Source organism: Leptonychotes weddellii, chromosome 13, assembly GCF_054177405.1.
Source record: "Leptonychotes weddellii isolate Sample4059 chromosome 13, ASM5417740v2, whole genome shotgun sequence".
NCBI lineage: Eukaryota > Metazoa > Chordata > Mammalia > Carnivora > Phocidae > Leptonychotes > Leptonychotes weddellii.
Genome location: NC_138381.1, coordinates 24,812,589 through 24,826,897, shown reverse-complemented (window position 1 = coordinate 24,826,897; position 14,309 = coordinate 24,812,589). Strand labels below are relative to the sequence as shown.

General features: G+C 47.8%; 1 protein-coding gene across 1 annotated transcript in view; it reads right to left on the bottom strand.

Moving 5' to 3' along the window:
* The window catches only part of LOXHD1 (lipoxygenase homology PLAT domains 1), a 135,735-nt gene that overhangs the window by 81,278 nt on the left and 40,148 nt on the right, over positions 1 to 14,309 (bottom strand). Inside the window, exons 6-8 of the mRNA XM_081802530.1 lie at positions 13,312 to 13,460; positions 4,130 to 4,253; positions 1,636 to 1,886 (exon numbers count right to left, since the gene is read on the bottom strand). Of these exons, the coding sequence (XP_081658656.1) occupies positions 1,636 to 1,886; positions 4,130 to 4,253; positions 13,312 to 13,460 (524 nt within the window). The remainder of the gene's footprint in view (positions 1 to 1,635; positions 1,887 to 4,129; positions 4,254 to 13,311; positions 13,461 to 14,309) is intronic.

The following is a 14,309-nucleotide window of genomic DNA, read 5'->3' as shown; positions in this document are numbered from 1 at the left end:
AATTCATAATAAAAACTTTGAACAATACAAACTAGAAGAGGATTTCCTTAATCTAATCTAAGACTGTCTACCAAAACCCCCCAACAATCATAATTAACTAAATAGAACATTAGAAATAGTTCCTTTAAGGGCGCCTGGGTGGCTCAGTCGTTAAGCGTCTGCCTTCAGCTCAGGTCATGATCCCAGAGTCCTGGGATCGAGCCCCACATCGGGCTCTCTGCTCCGTGGGAAGCCTGCTTCTCCCTCTCCCATTCACCTGCTTGTATTCCCTCTCTCGCTGTGTCTCTCTCTGTCAAATAAATAAATAAAATCTTTAAAAAAAAAAAAAAAGAAATAGTTCCTTTAAAATCAACAACAAAACAAAGATGTCTACTATTAACCCTCTGTTCAGCATTGTACTGCTCATGTGGTCAAATAAAAAATAAATTAAGGGGCGCCTGGGTGGCTCAGTCGTTAAGCGTCTGCCTTCAGCTCAGGTCATGATCCCAGGGTCCAGGGATCGAGCCCCGCATTGGGCTCCTTGCTCAGCGGGAAGCCTGCTTCTCCCTCTCCACTCCCCCTGCTTGTGTTCCCTCTCTTGCTGTATCTCTCTCTGTCAAAATAAATAAATAAAATCTTAAAAAAAAAAATAATTAATTAATTAAATATAAGCTTTGGAAACAAAGAAACCAAAGTGTCATCATTCACAGACAATATGACTTTCCATAAAGAAAATTCCCCAAAAATCTATAGACAAATTATCAGAATTAGAGTTTAGTAAGATGGCTGTTTCTAAACTCAATGTACAAAAGTACTTCTCTTTCTACATCAGCAACAAGTAGTTCAAAATATACGTTTAAACAGATATCATTTATAATAGCAACAAAAATTGTAAGGGCTCTATTAATACATCTAACAAAGACATGTAAGACCTTTATCAAGAAAAATATAAAACTATATTGAAAAACATTAAAGGAGACCTAAATTTTAAGAGGTATACAATGTTCACAGATACAAAAAGTATCTAATAAAGATGTCAATTCCTCCACATGGATCTATAGATCCAATTGAATGCTGTTCAACACAGTTCTTCAGGGAACTTAGCAAGAAAATTCTAAAACTTCCATGGAAAGGTTAAAGGTCATGAATATTAACACATTCCTGAGGAAAAAGAATAAGAGAGAGAGAGAGCGTGCTCAAGTGGGGAGGTGGGGTAGAGAGAGAGGGAGAAGTAGACTCCCTGCTGAGCAGGGAGCTCCATGTAGGGCTCGATCCCAGGAACCCAGGATCATGACCTGAGCCAAAGGCAGATGTTTAACTGAGCTACCCAGGAGCCCCCAAAATACTTGTTGACTGAGAGATTTATAAGCTGAAGTGAAACAACACCAAGAATCAGGACAGTTTATAACTACCAGCTAGCACCTGCATTTGGCCGTTGGATGCATGCACAGAACAGCCCTCATTCCTGACCATAAGCAGAACAAGATGGATGGGCACGTTACCAACCCAACTGCCCAATGAAAGTGCCTGCCTATGTGCTCTGTCATTGGTCCAAAGGAAGTAGGAAGCAGGAAGCAGGTCAGCATTTCTATGCAAGTTAAAGAAGAGGGGTTGAATCAGGAAAGGGCCCCTCCACCCCCAGAAGGCATCCCTTACCTTCTCGCAGTACCAGCCTCTATTGACGCCCACATTGCCGTGCCCAATGGAGACCCGACTCAGAGGACTGAGGAGGACAGCCAGCTCGATGTGGAAGATGTCTGTGCGGCCACGGTCAAACACACCACCTTCCAGGAAGATTTTCCCACTGTTCTTATTCCCTCTGGCCCCATACATGACCAGGTAGATTTTGGATTTGGTCCCAGCCCCCCGGACATCCCCAGTGAAGACGGTGACCACATACGAGATAGCTGGTGTGGAAGCCACAGGGGAGGAGAAAGTTAGTGCCAGTTGGTTACAAAATCCCACCCACACTCTCCTCTCCCTGGCTCCAGCCTCCCTAGACCCTCCCTCCTCCATACATCCTCATTTTCCCCCTGTCCTCCTCCCCAGGATGACACCCAGTACCCCTCTCCGCTCCATATTATCTGAGTTTCAGAATAAACTGCAGGTATTACTATAAGAAGCTGCCAGCCCTGATTACAAAAACTAACAAAGAGAAGGCAGAATTTGAGTTGGCTAAGAATAGTACTTGTTATTAACGTTAATTACCACATGCCTATTATTAATAGCTGCCAGATGAATTCTGTTGTCTGATTTAATTATAATAGTCAACTCCATTAATGGAGATTCATATTCAAGACTATCTGATTCATTTCTCTTGCTCTTTTGCTCATAACTTAAAAAGACAACTTTTAATAGAGGGCACTAATGTTCTCTTTCGCTGCCTGATGTGGTAGGGTGAGGGAAGGAGAGAACATTGTGGTTGGGCCATCAAACTGGGGTTTGATCAGTCAGGAGGCAAGATGAGGACATGAAGTTCTGGGCAAGAGCCAGCAAATGGCGATTAAGCTCTGAGATGGGACTGAGTAAGAGAATACACTGAAGACAAACATTGAAACTCTGCTAAGGTCTGGCCTCCCTTCATTTTGTCCTGGAGTCAAAGGCAATGGCCCTTTAGTCCTTGTCAGTTCTCCCGAGCTCGCACACACCCCTCCACCCTACCCCCAACCCCACCCTCCACCCCGGAGCCCAGGGAGATGAAAATCCCAAATTTTCTTTGGAGCTAGCACATGCGGCTACGTGGATGCCTTTTTCATTTATACATTTACACCTTCCTTTGTTCAACAAATGCTGATTGAGAGCTTACTACATGCAAGGCCTCAGGGAGACTATGAAGATGGGAAAAAGTGGCCACTGCCCTCAAAGAGGGGGTCTCCAGCTCTGCTTCTCCAAAACACATGGACCTGGGACGTACGCCCACGGCCCAGGCTCCCAGCAATGCCCAGCCCTCGCCGGCCATTTCTCCTGCTCCTCTGGGGCAAGTAAGAGTCGCATGGTGAAAGGGGTCATAGCAGACCCACTCTGGTACCTGTTTTTAAGCGAATACTTCGCAAACTTCAGTTACAAATGATGTGTGAGGTTGAAAGATGTTGGAGCAGAGGAACACTGGATTTCCTAACTGAGAGCAGTCATGGTCTACGTACAGCAAAGGAGAGAGGCAGGGCTCAGAGGGAGTGGAGGGTAGCACAGAGAAGAGAAATGGCATCACAGGCTGAGGAGAACGATGTTCTAAAGATAAAGAGAGAGAAAGAGTAAGACCAGCAGGGAGGGGAGGGGAAGGCATGGCTGAGGTGGGAGGGGGGGCAGCTGAGCAGAAGACAGGTGGATGAGGCGGGGCATAGGTTCAGGAAAGGGACAGGTGTATGGATGAGGTGGAGGGGGATGGGAGGGGAGGTGGAAGTGGGGAGAAAAGATGTTGAAAGATGCTGCCAAGAGCTGGAGCTAAACCGTAGAGCAATTTGCATACTGTGCCCCAGAACTTGGACGTATTCTCTCTGCAGTGGTGAGCAACAAGAGGCTATGCAGCAGAGCACCTTCTCAGATGTGCATATTACAACACTGATTTTCTCAAACATCCATGAACTCCCATGCTGGGAGTTGCAGGTTTTCTGTGGAATTCACACAGGGTAGAGATTTAGGTGGCAGATCAAATCCTAGATCTGTCACTTACCAGCTATGTGACCTTGGACAGGTTTCTTAACATCTATGTGACTCAGTTTGCTCATCTGTGAAATGGGAGCAATAACAGTTCCTATGTTACAGGGTCACTGTGGGGTTTAAAGGAGCTGAAATGGGTCAGGTGCCTGGCAGAGGGCCCGGCGTATAGTAAGCACTCGATAGCAGGAGGAGTTAAGAGCAAATCCATATCCTCATAAACGTCCACATGGAATAGGAGTTCACATTCCGGCTTCATGCAGTGGATAACCTCTTTTGCCCTGGAAAGTTAGTACCTGCCCAGGGGCATCTCCCCACTTCCTCTGGTATCAGCAGAGCCCCAGGCTCCAGCCCAAGGGGACAGAACACTTTCAAGAGCAGGAGGAGTGGCTGGCTCCCACTTGATCACAGGCCTCCAGGCCCACAGACAAGAACACAGAGCCTCGGGCAAAGTGAAGTTATCAGCCAATCAGACTTCCCCCTTCTTCAGTTCTACCTGTGGTCTCAGCTCCGCCCACTAAGATATCCCTTTGGATTTTGCCATCATCTTCGTCCAGGGCCAGCCAGCGGTTAAGGGGGAAGTCGTATTTCCTTTTGTTCCCAATATCTTCAATGATAATCTGGGAAGGAGAAGAGAGGGAGGGAATGACCAGTGTCATGGAGGGCTCACCTGGTGATCGAATCCCTCCACCACTTGAGTGCGCTCTGAGAATACACTCTCACCTTCTTAGTGGCCCACTAAGCTTCTTACAAGGACACAACACACCTGGCGCAGATCACTGAGAGGCCCATGGGGATGACTGGCAATGACCTTCTACTTGAATGACTGAGCCACTCTTCCCTCTTCTGTTATAGATCATTTAAAAAACTCAATGCAGGAAATTTGGCAGGATGTGTCCTGTGAGACCTGGGTGTGAAGCCTGGATTTGCGGACTGCAACAAGAGCATCATCTTCCCCACCTGCTGAAGGTTGGGGCCCTAACCTTCTTCGTGAGAAGCAGAGTCCACACAAGGACTATGAGCCCCAAATCAGGCACACAGAATCCCGGGATCTGGTGATCAGGTCGGAAAACATCAGTCACTGACAGGGAGGATAATGGAATCGGCCATTTATGAAGCTTCCCGCAGGGCACTCACATGTGAGCTAGGTTGGTGAGGCTGAGATAAGGGGGTCTTTCAGAGTTCACCGAGAAGCCGAGGGGCTCTCCCAATGTCCCGGGACCCCAACTGAAAACGCACTCTAAGATAAGCAGACTGGTCAATAACTAGAACATGCCCTCTGTTCCTAGCACTGTGCAGACAGAAGCATCTGCAGACACACAGGGTAAGCTGGAAAGTGGACGTGTCTGTCCAGGTGTTCCCAAGACTGCCCGAGAGAGGGGGCTCTGATTTCAATGAAAGACTCATTTCCTAATATCCAAGTGTCTGCAGTGTGCCAACAGGGCACACATGGGCTGCCTGAAGGCATCCCACATTGTTCTAATCCCATGTTCGCATAGGAACCTTCTGGGTTAAGAACAGTCTTCCTGAGGACACCACTCACTAGGGGGGAGCCAGTGGCCTGAGCCAGTAACTGGAAGCCACACCAGGCTTCTCTCCTCAGATAAATCAGTATTCAGGCTTCGGTTTATAAATCAGTCCCTTGTGAGTTTGGTTGGTGTGAGTCACCCTTCAGAGCCTGCTGATTTGATTGTCTGTACTTCTCAAGCTGAGTGCCTGGAGACCACTTTGGCACAGCCCAGAGAGTCTTCTGCTGCCGAAGTCCAGCCTCTCCCAACCCTCCTATCTGCACATTTCTCTGTGACTTTCATCTCCGTGTTAGGGGGAGATTGGGGAGTCAATGACAAAGGTCTGAGGCTTCAACCTGCCTCCTAACCCCCCTTACTCTGAGGCTCACAGAGTTGGAAAAGCAAAGTGAAGGAAGATAGGACTTGGTTTATCAGACAGGCTATCAAGTCTACTAATAAACCTAGATGTACAGATTCACCATCTCTGTCCTTAAATGTTCACGGACGAGTGTGGCAGCCACGGTTTCAAGAGCTAGAGCACCACCCTCACAGCCCATGGAGTCCATCAATAAAGGGCCTTCCACTGGCCTACTGTCTGATTGAAACTCCTGACCTGAGAAGTTTAGCTAATCTGAAAAATAAAATGCGTACCATTCAATACCCCTACAGGACAAAACTAGCTGAATCACAAAGAGACGATATTTGAAATGTAAATTTTTGAATAACAAGCAAGACGCTAAAAGTTAGATTTTCCAAAAATACTAAATACAAAGAAAGGCCGAGAGAGAAGATAAAAGCTTAAGTACTGGTACAGAAAGTATGAAAGTCCATGGACAGTTCTAGAAATTTTCCAGATGCATATTAAACTGTGTAAACAATTATCTGTGAAAATTCGTGGCCGCAAGGTCTGCAAGATGAGGCTGGAGGAAGCCGGCTCCCCAAGAGCCAACTATCTGGGAGCACCTCTAGGACGCACACCACAGCGGGAAGGAGCAGAGGTGTGGAGGCAGGGAAGGAAATGACCAAGCGCTGCAGTGCAGAGAAACCAGCTGGGGAGAGGGGGCAGAGGCTCCTCCCAAAGGCATTCCGGCCTCTGCTGATGTGGGTCCTGGCTGACTCAGGGCCCCTGTTGCTCAGAGGGGCGTACCCAAGAGTCCCTTGTAAGAGAGGAGGGAGCAGCTTTCCCACTTGTGTTCACAACCTCCTCAGACAGCTCTGAGTTTTCATGGAGTTCCTTGTAAGACTTCAGGACGTCTCAGGAATGGTTTTGCTAACAGAATGAAAGGTTGGTGTTCCAGACAGAGTGCTGCTTCACAGATTCTGTTGTTAATGGCAGAAAGCGCTGTAGAAGAAGACTGGGGAGACAGAAACCCCCTTCCCCATGACTGAGAGAAGCACACGCCTGGAGAGAGAGAGACAGAAAGAGAGAGAGTGTGTGTGTGAGAGACAGAGAGAGACAGACAGACAGAAGCAATGACCAAATAAAAAACAAGAACCATTATCTCCTGGGGGAATACCCTCCATCGGAAGACAAGCCCCCAGGCAGGGCTCGCCTTCTCAGAGGCTAGAAGGAAAGCCGGGGTCACGGGCCCCTGGGGTGGTGAGGCCTGTCCATGCTGGAGCCCACTGTCTTCAGCAGCAACAAGGACACAGCCAAGTCAGAAGGCAAGACCAGCCAGTGGGAAAAGCCAAGAAGGTTACACTATCCCGAAGGAGAGGAGGAAAAGGTGGAGCCGCCAAGCAGGGATCCTCTCTTCCCTGTTCTTTACTGAGGTTCACAGACACACCCAAATGATCGAGGGCCTCGGGGCTTTCATTTCCACCCGCCCCCCACCCCTTACAGGGTAAACACACAGGCGTGAGCACATGGAGTGGGGCCTGGAGTCAGCAGATTTTAGATCGATGTGGAGTGTCAACCGGGACTCATAGCAGCTCTCCGCGCTCTATACTGGAAGAACTTCCACCGATTTTATATAACCTGATGGCAACAGAGGCCTGTTCTGTGCAAAAGTGAACCGTCCCCCACACACAGAACAATGTGAGGAGGATGAAGGGTCTCCTCCCTCCCGCCCACGTGCCAAGGTACCCAAGATACACACAGTCTGGGGGGTCCACGAAGGGTGGGCCCGCTGTGAACCAGCCACGGGAGCAGGCAATGCACGTAAAACAAACCTCTGCCTTCGAGGAGTTTTCAACCTTCCCTTTAAAAATGCATATAGGTTATCCAGTAAAAGTGGCCCATGACCTGTGAGCTGCCATCGTGACATTCCCAGAGCCATTGCTGAACTGTGCCTTCCTGTTAGAGTTCTAAGATCACAGGGCAAAGGACAGGTAAGTTTTGACACAGAAGAAAAAAGGGAGGAAGATTTTTGGAGCTTATGAACCCACTTTTTTTTTTTTTAAAGATTTTATTTATTTATTTGACAGAGAGAGACACAGCGAGAGAGGGAACACAAGCAGGGGGAGTGGGAGAGGGAGAAGCAGGCTCCCCGCAGAGCAGGGAGCCCGATGCGGGACTCGATCCCAGGACCCTGGGATCATGACCTGAGCTGAAGGCAGTTGCTTAACCAACTGAGCCACCCAGGTGCCCTTATGAACCCACTTTAAAATAAATCTCAGCATCTAGGAGTTAGCAGGGAAGACCTGGGCTCATGGAAGAGTGAGAGAATGTTCTATGGGGGAAACTGAGGCCCACCAAAGGAAGGTGAGATCTCCCTGTCACGAGGCTATCCTTACCCCCAGGCTCCAGGTCTCAGTCATCACACTGAAAAACTCTGTCACATAATATAAATAACTGTAACTGGCAGCATCTGAATGGTGACACCCTAACATTCTCTTCTTCCTCCGTACCTCCTCTCCTCTGAGCCCACCCATACACCTACTCTCTCATCACCACCTCAGACCACTGCTCCACCTCAGTCAATAAAGACCTCTGATGGCTTATTATGATCAGGATCTGCAAAGGTCCTTCCCACACCTACCTCCCTAATATTATTTCCCACTTCTCAGTCCTCTGAGCCCTGTGCTCTGGCCCAGAGCTACTCAATATCCCTGCCCTACTCTCTGGCTCCTCCTCATCTGCCCACAGGAGTCCTCCTCCCTGCCCCTCCTGGCAAAACCCTACCCATCTTCATGGCCCAGCTCCAGTGGACCCCTGAGGCCCCGTGAGACACAGCTCACCCCCACAACCTTCATTTGTACCTTACTCAAGTCTTTTATCTCCTCCTGTTTTGCATTAAACTCATGGTAATTCTGATTTCTGGTCTTCAAACCGGGAAATTTGGTCTGATCGACACTACTCTAATCGTGGGACTCGCAAGACAGAATGTTTGTTCATTGAAAGCTGGGCTGTCCCTGAAAGTTTGGGATATAAGGGTACTGTAGGTATGATTATTTTAGGGACTTGTCTTACTCTTTTAAGGAGCCGAACAGTGTTTATCCTAACAGCTGCTGTTGGTAGCCGCATAAATGTTTGACTGTTGAGTTTTCACTGGTAACAGAAGGACACACTGAGCTTCTTGACATCCCTGAAATCAACTCCATGAGCCTGTCTCCTCGTCCTGCCAAGGCCAGTGATGCAGGCTGTGCTCATATCCCCAGCAGCACGCAGCAGGCGATATTCCCATGTGGACTGTCTAACACGTGACGTCGTGGAGGGAATCCAGACTGGGAGTCCAGAGGACCTGGGGCACGTACCAGGCCTGCCACTGAAAAGCTGCAGGGCCTTGGGCCAGTCTCTTTACTGCAGCAGATGGACCAAGGACAGGACCCATTGGTGCATGATGTTCCATCTTGTGACTATTGCTCTTCCTAAGTGGTCTTTGAACTGCATAGACCATTTGAGTTGATCAAGATTGTGAGCTAACGAGACGTGGGGGCCCAAGCCCTGGGTGGGGGCAAGAGCTGGGGGAGGTGAGGATGCCAGCCCTCCAACTCCGGGAGAGGGAGAGGCAGGGGGAGAAGGGGTGTGTGGGTCACCTCGAAGCCCATCTGCCTGGGCTGAGACGCACACATGGGCAGCCGACTAGAGGGGTGACCGCCTATGAAGGAGTTAATTACACTGGATTTTAGATTTATCCCACCAAGCCCTTAAACGTAAATACCTAAGGGGCGGTTGTCATGTGAAGTCCAAGGCAACCAGCCTGGCAACTTCGAGGACCAGGAGCACTTACTGTGCAAGTGTCAAATCTGGAAACATGGCCAGTTCAGTAGCCCCTTTAATTGGCGTCCCTGGGGAACTGAGGGCCAGCAGATCAGTTGGAGTGAACTAAGGAGGGGCAGCACGAGGTGCGAGCAGGGGAGGCAGGACGCTAGAGCTGGCTGCCCACGGCGTAGTCACAGAGCGCCTTCCCCCAGCCTCTGGCTTCCAGCTTGCACTCACCCTGCCTGGGACCTAAAGTCTTCCTTCCTCCCTTCCTCAGGAAAATAGCTAGGAAATCCAGGCACAATGGCCTACAAAGTGCTTGAGTTAATTTTTTGTCTTATTCCCAGGAAGGATTTTGGTTTGGCTTAAGGTATAGGAATAGGCTGTTAGGAGGTTTTCAGAAAGCAGCAAAACTTGGAGAGGGACAACCGCCTTGGTACTGGGGGGTGGGCGGAGCAGGAAGTAGGTCCCTGAACTCACCCCTGCACATGATACAGCTGCAAAGAGAATAACCAATCTCACACTGAAAGTAGCCTGCTTGGCCTTCTGGTTCAAAACAGTGTCTGCCTAGCAAATAAGAAAAGAAAAAGGAAAGAAAGAAGAAGGGAGAGGGGGAGGGCGGGAGGAAAGGTGGAAACATCATTCCAAAGAATCAAAAGAAGAGCAGAACTCTGCCAAGGGTCTCACACAGCATACAGTACAAGGATTCAGGAAAGTGGGCATGCTTCGTGGAATACAAGAAGATTTGGTCTTTATGAAATAGGACTAAACATCTTTAAGGATAGCAGGGGCTGCATGGAAAAGGCAAAAGGTGATATTAAAAGGGAACTAGGTTGAAAAAGGAAAGGTATCAAGAGAACCAAAAAGCAGCAAATCCGTCAAAGTTCTCACCATCCTGCGAGTCCTTTAAGCAACTCCTGGGAATTTATCGTAAGAAGTAATCTTAGCTGTACATAAAGATAAGCTACAAGGATGTGTGTCACTGCACTCTTTATACTCTCAGGAATGCTGAGGAAAAGGATGTTCAACAAAGGAAGATCGGTTTAATCAGTCAGGATGTATCCGTGCACGGAAATACTGGAGCACTCACTAAAACATTACATTGTAAAACCTTCGTGTCATTCTGTTTAAATAACATGGGGACATCTGCATGCTCTATTTCAAAGTGGAAACAGAGCGGCTTGTAAAACACTGTTTACAATGACCCCATTTTATAAAAAATGATATATGTATATTAATTCACAGAAAAATATCTGGAGGATCTGCACCGAGATATGCTCACTGGTTATCTCTGGGTGGTGAAATCATGGTGGTTTAGGTTTATCTCATTTTTTGTTTATGTGTATTTCCTAACTTTTTACAATGAATATGTACTACTTTTATAGGAAGAAAAAAATAATAGAAACATTCAGAATTAAAATGCACATTGATAGGAGAAAGGAAGGGACCTGGTAGTTTGGAAGAGTCAATCAATGACAGGGTGGGGGAAGGTGATATGTTCTCACAGGATGCAAAGCACAGAGGATGGAAGGGGCCAAAGGGAAGCTGAACGCTTTGCAAAGCAGAGAACGGAGATCCTATAAATGGCTAACTGGTGCTCCCGAAGAAGAGGCCAGAACAGATGCCATCCAAGCAAGAATCTGGTATATAATAGGAGATCTCTTTTTTGAGCTATAAATAAATAAATAAATAATAAATAAATAAATATCCTTTGCATCAAAGACTCATCATGTCCCTAAGAAATTAAAAACAAAAGCAAAAGGAAGGGAGGGAGGGAAGAAGGGAAAGAGGATGAGGGTATAAAGGAACTAACACAGCCCCCCTCTTCTAGACTTTTTATTATAAATATAAAGAAAAAATTCTGCAAGGATTCTGGCTGAAAAAAATAAAATAAAATAAAACAGATCATCTTGAAAGAAACAAAAATCCCCTTGGCTTCAATATCAAATTTCAGAAGGCAATGGTATGCAATTTCCAACATCTTAAAGGGACAAAAAGAAAAGGAAAAAAACATGTTCTCACTCTGCCAAGCTGTCCTTTCCTTTGAGCATGAACACAATAAAGGGGCCTGTTCTGGCGTGCAAACCCACCTCGTTCGTGAAGTTTCTGAAGAGAGCACATCGGATGAGTGGGCCCATGTGACCAAGAAGGAACCTGACCCGGGGGTGGGAGGTGCAACTGCAAAACCTTGCCAAGGCCACATCAGGCTCTGGGGTGTACCTTGCAGCTCTGTGCACTAACCCTGGGTCTTCACTCAGACTGTGTTCCTTCCCAGGATGGAGGAACGTGGCTGCGGTCATAAAACACACCTGCCTCTTCTCCCTCCTCCTCCCTGAGGACACACCCCTGCCTGCTCACTGGCTACTTAGGGTTCTGGACTCCTGCCCCATTTCTTCGCCAATCCAAGCAGCATTTAGCCTCCTGGAACCCTGTTCAGCACCAGGCTCTCGGCTCTTAGAGCCAGGCAAGCCCCCTCCTTTCCAGAGGAACCTTGGCCACTCCTCACTTCACCAATTCATGCCCCATTCCAGGCCAAGAGCTGGGGCAGTGCCCTCGAGGAATGTCCAACCTAGTTATGGAAAGGAGTGTGGCTGACATGCGAGGATGCTCACTCAGCCCTTTCCTAGCCTACTTCTACTATAGAGACTGGAAAGCCAGCCACTTGTCCTACTTTCCACTATAGCTAGGGTGACCACACGACTCATTTCTGACTCATGAAATGTAGGCGGAAGGCCCAAGGAGGGCATTGTGTCTTTCAAAATAAAGCAAGGCTTGCCAGAAAAAAAAAAAAAAAGGTTTTCCCCTTTGGTCTTCCCTTCTCTTCCTGCCTGGAACACAGATAAGATGGCTAGAGATTCAGCAGCCATCATGTGATCATGAGGCAACAAGGTGGGGGATGAAAGCCACAGTGCTCAGGATGGTGACACAGCAAGACAGCAGCTGTCCTAAAAGCAGCTGCACCAGCCCTGAGCTGACCACATCTGGATTTTGTGTGAGATGAGAAAAATAAGCCCTGGTTATGTAACACTGCACTTCAATCGTCTGATAATTGCAGTCAAACACTGCTGATATAAGAAGGTAATGAAGTTAAGCAATAAAACCTCACCTATCGGGCAGCCTCATTCTGCAGTCAAATTGTTGTAAGTCGGAGTGGTTTCTGTTTTAAGCAATAAGATCTTTTTCAAAATATTTTTCAAATACATATTCTACAATAACCTTTCCCTATCCTTCTGTAATGAGCTGAAATGGGATCGTAGCCCATTTTCTAAGTGACCTCAGACTTCTGTGGATTTTGAATATTCTTTTGGCTTTTTGTATCTTCTTCAAAGAAGAAGAAGAAGAAGGTCCCCATTACAGTCCTCAATAGCCCTACCTAATACAATGACTCTTTCCCTCTCTAATCTTTTGCTGTAGGTTTAAAATTGTAGGCAAGAGTTTGCTAGAAGAGATTATAATGAGCACTAGGCTGAGAGAGAGTCTGAGGGGTCTTGCCTTCAAAATCAGGGCAAGGCAAGAGAGAGCCAGAGGCATGAGCTCTCCTCACAAACTTTGAACCAGGTAAGTGTTAGCTCCTCAGAAGCCTTTTTGTTTTCTTCTTGCTTCCTACCTTCGTCCTGGGTTGGTAAGATTATGAGGCACCTAAATGCAGATGTTGCAAGGCAACAGCCCAAGATAAGTCACAAGAAAGCTTATGATTAGGGTCCAATGAACGCCCTAAGCAGGCAGGGTTATAAGCATTCACAGGAAGGAGAGGTTCTGGTGGGCCAGAGTCAGGGAGAGCTTGAGTCTTGAAGGACGATCAGGCCCTGGCTACCTTTGGATGGGAGCCCCGGGCTTTCTGGGAAGGTGGTAACATGTGCAGGGTCTGGGAGGCTGGGGGTCAGGCAGCATGGTTGGCCAGGAGGCTTTGGCAGAAGAGTGGAGACAGATAGACCAAGAGAGGGAGGTTAGGCTGAAATATGCCCCCTGAAGAGCCAGAATTCCCCTCCCAGGCCACAGGGACCAGGGACAGGCAGCCAAACCTACCTTGGACAGGAACCAACCTGCAGACCCGCCCTTGTTGTTGTGGCCAACATTGATCTTTATCAGCTGCCCCAGATCCGGAGCATCTAGCATGAACTTGTCTTCAGCTCCCCTTTCAAAGTTGTCCTTTTCATTTTCCAGCCTGCGCTCCCCTGTATACACACACAGGCAAGAAACTTACAAAGGAGACCAGAGGAGGAGAAAAAACCATTTCTAAGCTTAATGGTCTGCCCACTGGAGGGTGGTCTCAAAAGTCAACAAGGTGGGAGGTGGTGGGGGGTGGGGCAGGGACAGGTCCTTCCACTCCATTTTGCTGTGAACCTAAAACTACTCTAATGACAACGTTAAATTTTTTTAAGAAGTCAACCCTGAGATTTCTGGGCTCTGTAAATCTCTCCAACCTCCAGTCAAGGGAGAAGCTTGCCCTGCGTGTGGCTTGTGCCCAGGTCCCATAACTGGGTTTCTGCTTCCTGCCTTAGTCTGGAGTTTCCATCCTGGTAACCCCATGTGCACCCCCATCCTTAGAGCTGAGGTCCTGCCGGGCTTGTCCCAGCCTCTTGTCCTGAACTGGGAGCATGGCCGTGGAAGTTGGTCCAGGGCTGTGCTGGGCCCCTGACAGCCAAGAGACGTCCTTAGGCCTACCTCCTTTTCTGGAAAACAGCAATGACAGCTACCATCAGACATCCTAGTTCTACATAGATTTTTTTTCTTTTCTTTTCTTTCTATTTGTCACCACAATCCAAGAGGGGGTATTATTAATTCTGTCTTGTGGATGAAGAAACAGGCTTAGAGAAGCCTGATAACATGCCAGAAGTCACGTGGGTGATAAGCACATCATTAGGATCCATTCTAACCTGTTCTTTCTACTTTGCAATTTTCCACTATTATGTCCCCAAGCCTGCAGGTCATATTAACACTTACAGCCCCACCTAAGTACCAGCTTCATGCTGATGCCATCCATTTGCTTTCTTTCCTAAAATTTAATTCTTTACATCTTTCTA